Raw genomic sequence first — 7,829 nt, 5'->3', positions numbered from 1 at the left:
TTAGATCTTTTCCCCTCTTAAAACTATCAATTTATAACTGTTTTCTGTTTCTTTGAAGGGCGCCACATATTTTTCTCATTCTCCGTAGCGTCCCTATACTCCTCAATTTTAATTACCCCAAAAAAATAAGTTTTCTGTAAACTCCATCGCAATTTCCTTTGTAACATCCGACATGTTAGTGTTTATAAAAAAATACTGTTATCTTGCCTCTGACATATCGACCTCTGGGCCCAGTTGTTCAAAAGTGTCGTTAAGCTAACGCAGTCGTTAAAGTGTCGTTAGAGTGTCGTTAAATTTAACAAATTTGTTAACTGTTGTTCAAAAAATTTAACGACAAAAATAATGATAACGAGTCGTTAACTTTAACAACTTCTGGGAGGTCGATTAAATATTTAAGTTATTGTTAAATATGGCCGCCTTTAGACAAGTACCTCACAGAAAAGAAAGGCATTTTCGCCTAAAAGATGACCTTTCTTTGAATTTGTCAAATGAGGAGTTACGAGAACGGTATCGATTTGGTAGAGAGGGAATTAATTTCATTTCTAATCTAGTCAGTGATGATATTACAAGAAAAACAAAGAGAAACCATGCTCTCACTGTACCACAGATGGTCATGGTGACCCTGAGATTTCTAGCTACAGGCAGTTGTTTGCAAGTAGTTGGAGACACAATAGGTAAGATTTCATTTATATATTTATCATATATGATTTAAAATTAAGTAAACATTAGTAAAATTGTGTTAATCAATTGCTATAATGATCTTTGACTGATGTTTGAATGATAATTTCAATTTGTTAATTTTCGAATAATATGTAAACAAACGCCGGTAAATACACATTTTATTTTTTGTTCTTAAACGATCTCTTAAATTGTATGCTTTTGGTCTGTTTACAGGTTTGCACAAGGGAACTGTCTCGCGTATTGTGTCTGATGTGTTGACATCACTTTGTAACAAACGGGATCAATTCATCAAGTGGCCAAGGAATGTGGACGAAACAAGAGGAGACTTTTACCGTCTAAGTGGTTTCCCGAATGTGCTAGGGGCAATAGATGGGACACACGTCCGTATCCAGGCTCCATCAGAAGATGAAGCATCATTTGTTAATAGGAAAGGGGTACACTCTGTAAATGTGCAGGCTGTTTGTGATGCCAAAGGTAAAACATTTCTCATCTAATATGACATTGACCTTCGTAAATAAAAATCTGGTATCAACTTTTCAGTGTGACTGGGACCCCTATAGTCTGTTTCTCAGAAAAGAACATTTTACTTTCACTTTCACTTTCACTTTCACTCAGTTCATCTAGGATCATCTAAGACATGATTAGGGTTTTATATGGTTTACCTACTAAAGATAACTTAAAATATTGGTAAGTCAAATATTAAAAGAAGATATTAGTTTTCTTTCATGAGAAAAAGATTCTGTTCAGGGTCTAGCCATTTCCAAAAAGGGGGTTCCCAACATAAGATAAAGCCTGAAGGGGAGCTCCAACCATATGTCCCCATTCAAATACACTGATAATCTTAAAAAGGGAGGTTTCCCTATCCTGTATCCACCACTGCTGTTTCTGATATATTTCTTAAATTTCCCCCTTTCAACCCAAAAGCCTAGAGTATCCTAGCTTTTGTACAATTTATAATTTGATGTTGCTCTGATAACTGGGTCAGCACATTTATGCATTATGCAACATGCATTACAACTTTTAATTTGATATCATGGTTCCTAGTTTGAAACAATATAGTTGAGTCAAAAGTGGTAAGTCTATACATATAAAAAAGAAGATGTGGTAAGATTGCTAATGAGACATTTCTCCAAAATAGACCAACGGACACAGAAAATAACAATGACAAGGTAAAACTATTAGAAACTAGAAACCTAATGGCCTAGCTTATTTATGCATTAATATTGTGCAATTAATCTGTTTATGCTATCAAAACATTTTTTCCCTAAAGATTATATATAATCTTTTACATTTTGCAGGTAAATTCACAAACATAAATGCAAACTGGCCAGGTAGCAGTCATGATTCCCACATATTCAGGACTTCACAGGTATGTATTTTATTACAATGTTCATGATGTTTGTCATCTTTTATTAGTCATATTCTCTTTCAAGCACTCAAATCAATAATTCTATATCTATATAAAGAAGCAATCAATTACTTTTAAGGGGTGGCTATGTTTAAAAATATTGATGTATAAAAACTGAAAAAGGAATATTGAAAAAATAGTCCTGCTCAATATGATTTTAGGTTTTCTAGTGGGACTCCTCTTTAAAGCTGAATATATCAATTTAATTATATAAATGGTAGATTTAACAAAATATTTGTTGTAAAAAGAAATATAAACCTTTATTTATAGGTGTGTACCTACATAGAAGAAAATGGTGGATGGGCAAATGGTGTATTGCTTGGGGATAGTGGTTATCCATGTCGACCATTTCTGATGACCCCATATCTGAATCCTGTACAAGATCATCAAAAAAAGTACAACAAATGCCACTGTTCAACCAGAAGTGTGATAGAGAGAACATTTGGGAGGCTGAAGAGACGGTTCCATATATTACACTCAGAGGTAAAGTATAATAGAATAACGAATAACTTTTTATATAATGATCAGTGATAAAAAAAAATCTTTTCAGGGGCGACGCTAATGGGATATATTTGGGAATTAATGTTGGTGTATTCAGTAGAAACAAACTATTTTTTTTTTATAATGTGACTAATCTGCTCATTGTTGAAAGCCATACTGTGAACTATAGTTGTTAATTTCTGTGTCTATTGGTGTCTTGTGGATAGTTGTCTCATTAGCAATTATACCATATCTTCTTTTTTATATTTGCATTCATATGTTTTACCAAAAAGTTTAATACCCCAAAAGAAATGTACATAGGGTTTGTTTTGGGGTGTTTTGGTCCATACTGTTTATGACTTAGGGGCCAAATAGAGGCTGAAACAAGTATTTTTCTAGTTTTCCAGACAATTGCTTGTTTATTATTGTATGGTTCTCTCTGAAATTGTACCACAAGGTTCCATATATATCTCAAATGGAAATTTGATAAAAGGGGAAAATATGTATTTATTATACTGCAATCAGCTATTTTACTCTACAGATAAAGCTATACGTATAAACGTTAGCTTTATACGTCAATGACCTCAACTCACCTATAAGCCCCGCCTACTTACAACGTCACGTCACAACCATGACAACGTGTAGTAACAATCGTCATTATGAATTTAAACCTGTTATGTCTTCAAATTGGTAATTTATATACCATGTTTATCAAATGTTATTAATTAAATTCATTTTCCCTTTCTAATTCCTTAAATTGTCAATACTTACCACCTAGACTACGCTCATAGGGAAATACCCCAAAATGGTACCCCAAGGGGGAAATTCCAAACACTTTTTTTAATAATATTTGTTTCATATTTTTATTATTTTTTTATTTTTTTTTATCGATTTCAGTAAAAAAACAATATACGTATAGTGTCTTGAAATATGAAATTTATTTGTATTCGGCACGAAACAGGAAAATGCTCGGTAGAACCTCGCATTTTCCCGTTTCTAAGCCTCATACAAATAAATTTCATATTTCAAGACACTATACGTATATTGTCTAAGTATACAATTGGAAAACTAAATAATCCAGCAATTGATGTATAATACTTGGACAACATAAATTTTAATCAATTAATATATAAGTAAAACATCTTTCGAAATGCTTAACAAAATGTGATGTATGGTAAACCACTATAGAGACATTTTATGTAGTATTATTTATAGCTTACTATAGGCTCCAATGTTGAATAGCATACTGTAAACTTTTATATTTTATTACTTTAACAACAGAAAATGGTCTCATTGGCACTCATACAAGTGATCTCACAGCTTTCTATTTTTATACATTGTATATACATACACACATGCAATGCCAACATTTGAAATACTATAAAATACTACTTAAGAGAAATGCTGATAAGAAGACAATTATTAAGTGTAACAAATTAAGTTATGATTTTTTTTTATTTCAGATAAGAATGAAACCGGGCAAGGCATGCAAAATAATAATTGCTTGTGCTATACTCCACAATATATGCGTTTTGTTGAATGAACCAGACATTGAAGATGATGGAGTAACTGTAGGCAATGATGGTGATCTTGGGGAACATTTCAATGATCATCAAGATGGAAGAGCTGTTAGAGATCATATTTCCATAACATTTTTAATCATTGAAAATCAGAAATAAATCATGACAACATCTTTTAATACTTTTTTTTATCAATAACAATGGAATAAGAGAACAAGAATCATCAACACAGACAAATAAATAAATAAAAATTAATTTTGACTAAGCTTCTGTATTAAGCAGAGCATCTAAAATCATGTTTTCACTATCAATAGTTTTCTTCTGGATCATCATGTTGTAAAATTGCATTTGTCTTTGGAAAAGTTCCATCTGCAGTTCATTTCTTTTCAGGTCACTTTCTAAAACAAGACACTGCAGCTCATACACATCATCTACAGTCCTCTTTGTTTTCTTCTTCTGCATACTTTCACTGAAATATATAGAAATTTTGCTATTTGGTATTTTTATTTTAAAATCTAACTCAATATTTAGTAGATTTGTTAATATTATATCATTGCCAATGATACAATTATTCAAAGAGACAAAATGACACGGATTTTATTATAATAATATCACTATTCCCAACCTTTAACAATGAGAAAACTCTATACTGATTAGCTCTTATAAAATAACTGACTTGACAAGACAAATGTGGAACAATTAAAAAAAAATGAATAATGACACATAAGCTAAAAACAAAATTAAACAGACAACAACCCAAGTCATATACTGTTTTACAGTCTCCTTAATTGGGACAGGGACTAACAAAATCTGAAAATGGTAAATGTGTTTGTAAGAACTCTATTGTTCCATTCTAATCATGGTCACTCAGTGGGGGATACAGAACTTCATGGGGGGGAGGGGGTCTAACTGTTTGACATAAGGGGTGCCCAATCCAGTCATGCTTCACTGACTCCCTACAAAATAATTTATCTTAAAACAAACTTGGAATCTGTAGGAAAAAGTTATTCTCATCAGACTCACTAAACAACCTATGTAAATACATCATAAACAGTGCTGTATTTTAACATATGAAACAATACCTGGGTTTTGGTGGTTGCTGAGTGCAAGTCTGTTTTTGTGCAGGTAGGCTGGCATGAACAGTAGCACTAGAAAGTGCTAACTCCTCATTTCTCTGGTGAACCTGCTCCAGTCTCCTTATCCAGATACTCTCCACAGAAGATGGTAAATCTACAAGTTGACAATTGTTTTACATAAAGATTTTGATTAAACTTGAAACATACTGTTACATAAAAAAAAATAGAAGACTTTTTTTTATTAAGATTTTTTTACACATGCAACGTCATAATATATTATTGTCAACTTATTTCTATCAAAACTTATGCTTTATCATTGCAACTTTATATAAAAGGCAAAATAAAGAAAATTACTAAACCATTAATGAAATTATCTAAGTAATAAATACCATCAACAGTCTGACATGTTGGAAAAGCATTCAGAGCTGGAACTGGTGAGATGGGTTCAACTGTAAACATTTGGTCAGATGTTATGCTGTCTGCAAATAATGTAAAAAGACTTGCTAAACAATCCTTGCTTTTTATAAACCTTCATTATGAACTGATCAGACATAATTTGGCATGTTTGCTGTACAATTATGAAAACCATGCATATGGATCTGTTTATAAGTTACTATTTCGAGGCTTCATATATTAAATCAGTTTACAAATTGATTGCACTTCTTAAATTTGAAGAAACTTGAAATTTCATGCATACTAATAAGGTATCCCAGGCATTCAGACCAAATCTACTTAATATCTACGAAATACAATTTCTGAAGTAATTTATAGTCATATGTATAAACTATGTAATTTATATATACACACCTTGTGAGTGTCTGCTGTTACAGGTGTCTTGGTGAGAAATCCCTGAAAAAAAATCATAACTTTTTTAATATGATAAGGCACAAAGAAAGATAACTCAATTATGTTTTTTATACTGCATGCTATTTTGAACAGGACTATATAGACATGACACAATATCCGTGGAAAATTAATCATTGCAAGTGCCTTGAAGATGGTATTAACAAATTAATATTAATTCTATAATTATTATACCTGGAAGTAAATTAATTTTGTATGAATTTTTACCACATTTTATCTTTCTTTATTTTTTTTTTCAATGTGGCAAATGTTGACATAAGGGGCATTGCAAATTTGACCGCAATAATAAAGCAATGGCTAGCAAACTTCGGCATTTAAATACCATCTTATCCATCTTTAAACACAATTTGATTAGTAGATGGTGGTTCTTTCAACAATATCACATAAAGGAATTATATAAATAAAAGGTAACATGAATGTCATACTAAGTAATCGCAAAACACATGAATCTATTTTTAGAACATTGGCGACGTCTGCAGGGAATTTCTTTAAAAGGGATATCCTTCTGTCAGAGCAGACGACAGCTTTGGTTTTAGGGTTTTCTTTGTAACTTTAATAAAGAAAACAATAAAACAGACAAATTTAGGTAAAACTAAGGAATGAAAATTACGTAATATTTAATACTATTTCTCAAATACCAATCTACAGAGGTCTCCATGCCACCGTCTATTCCCTTGAATGAGGATGTATCTTTCATAGCATTGATAATGTTTTCCTCAGTCATACTTATGGGTTTGGGTGCTGGTCCTCCCCCTGTTTTATTTCTCTCCTTTCTCTCGTATGTAAACTTTTCCTTGGCATCTCTGGTTAGATTCCTGAATTTGGTTTTAACAGTTGAAAGTTTCCTGTAACTAACCCCCAGAGCATTCACCTCGTCTGTTATTTTGGCCCACATCTTGTTCTTTGCATCTGCAGTTATGTCAGGGCTAAACTTTCCTCTCAATAAGCCTAGCTCCTCCACCACTCTTCTACTGATCAAATTAACTTCCATACTTGTGAAGTTAGTTCCTCAAATTCTTGGTAGTTTCTTGTTGGGGGTTTGTTCTTCAGCCATTGTTAAACAGGAAGTGGAAGAATTTTGGGGAATTATGGGAAAATGTTAAATTAATCAGTTGTTAAATTTTTAACAAGTTGTTAGTTAACGCAGTCGTTAAATATTTTTGAACAACATAATTTAACACAGAAATTAACTAACAACAATGTTAAAATTTAACGAGTTGTCAGCTTAACTAGTCGTTAGCTTAACGACACTTTTGAACAACTGGGCCCTGGTATGTCTGGGTTTGTAATGGATGTCTTAAACAAAAATCGATATCGATTGGATATCGTGTCGACATTGTCAATATCGACGATATCGACATCTGAGTATGTCTGTGTGCATCATGTATGTTTAAATAAAACATCGATATCGTGTCAACATTGCCGATATCGTCGATATCGACATCTGCGTAAATCTTTCACATGATTACCTAGCACCCCTCGTTTTTATTAGATATGTCAGATATATAATTTCTCTTGAAACATTTACGGAATTTCTTTCCGAAATAAACTTGTCTTGGCTTCCTAAAATATGACGCGGTTAAACATTTAAGGCAAAAATTGACAAAGCTCCCTGAACTCTCTTTTTGGTACAATCATCATGTTTCTAGCATTTGTTCAACCTCAGCAGAAGAAAGGACAACCCAATCAAACACAAGAAAAGAGAGACAAACTGATTATTAAAAGAGAAACAAATTGATTATTGAAAGAGAGACAAATCGATTATTAATAGAGAGACAAATCGATTATTAAAAGAGAGAT

General features: G+C 32.3%; 3 protein-coding genes across 3 annotated transcripts; 1 reads left to right on the top strand and 2 right to left on the bottom strand.

Annotated features, from left to right (window-relative positions):
- Window positions 1-211: 211 nt before the first annotated feature.
- LOC139523267 (putative nuclease HARBI1) lies at window positions 212-4,278 on the top strand. Its single transcript, XM_071317127.1, has 5 exons — window positions 212-674; window positions 895-1,155; window positions 1,980-2,050; window positions 2,360-2,572; window positions 4,033-4,278. Exons 1-5 carry the CDS (start codon window positions 410-412, stop codon window positions 4,246-4,248), a joined length of 1,026 nt encoding a protein of 341 aa, XP_071173228.1. The 5' UTR covers window positions 212-409; the 3' UTR covers window positions 4,249-4,278.
- Window positions 4,279-4,350: 72 nt separating this feature from the next.
- Window positions 4,351-6,030, bottom strand: LOC139523268 (uncharacterized). The gene is made up of 4 exons (XM_071317128.1): window positions 5,973-6,030; window positions 5,555-5,644; window positions 5,172-5,319; window positions 4,351-4,558 (listed from the first exon to the last, which is right to left on the bottom strand). Exons 2-4 carry the CDS (start codon window positions 5,622-5,624, stop codon window positions 4,351-4,353), a joined length of 426 nt encoding a protein of 141 aa, XP_071173229.1. The 5' UTR covers window positions 5,625-5,644; window positions 5,973-6,030.
- Window positions 6,031-6,621: 591 nt separating this feature from the next.
- LOC139525006 (uncharacterized) lies at window positions 6,622-7,020 on the bottom strand. The gene has a single exon (XM_071320181.1). It carries the CDS (start codon window positions 7,018-7,020, stop codon window positions 6,622-6,624), a length of 399 nt encoding a protein of 132 aa, XP_071176282.1.
- Window positions 7,021-7,829: the final 809 nt, after the last annotated feature.

The sequence above is a fragment of the Mytilus edulis genome, chromosome 5, assembly GCF_963676685.1.
Source record: "Mytilus edulis chromosome 5, xbMytEdul2.2, whole genome shotgun sequence".
NCBI lineage: Eukaryota > Metazoa > Mollusca > Bivalvia > Mytilida > Mytilidae > Mytilus > Mytilus edulis.
The sequence above is the reverse complement of the archived record's forward strand: the minus strand, read 5'-3'. Positions and strand labels throughout refer to the sequence as shown.

Bases quoted from the DNA above. Each gene is read 5' to 3' on its own strand.
- LOC139525006 (XM_071320181.1), bottom strand. From the start codon at position 7,020: ATGGAAGTTAATTTGATCAGTAGAAGAGTGGTGGAGGAGCTAGGCTTA.
- LOC139523267 (XM_071317127.1), top strand. From the start codon at position 410: ATGGCCGCCTTTAGACAAGTACCTCACAGAAAAGAAAGGCATTTTCGC. The intron at 1,156-1,979 runs GTAAAACATTTC...TACATTTTGCAG, and splicing joins GGCTGTTTGTGATGCCAAAG to GTAAATTCACAAACATAAAT. The intron at 2,573-4,032 runs GTAAAGTATAAT...TTTTTATTTCAG, and splicing joins TCCATATATTACACTCAGAG to ATAAGAATGAAACCGGGCAA.
- LOC139523268 (XM_071317128.1), bottom strand. From the start codon at position 5,624: ATGTTTACAGTTGAACCCATCTCACCAGTTCCAGCTCTGAATGCTTTT. The intron at 5,320-5,554 runs GTATTTATTACT...GTCAACTTGTAG, and splicing joins AACATGTCAGACTGTTGATG to ATTTACCATCTTCTGTGGAG. The intron at 4,559-5,171 runs GTATTGTTTCAT...TATATATTTCAG, and splicing joins CAGCAACCACCAAAACCCAG to TGAAAGTATGCAGAAGAAGA.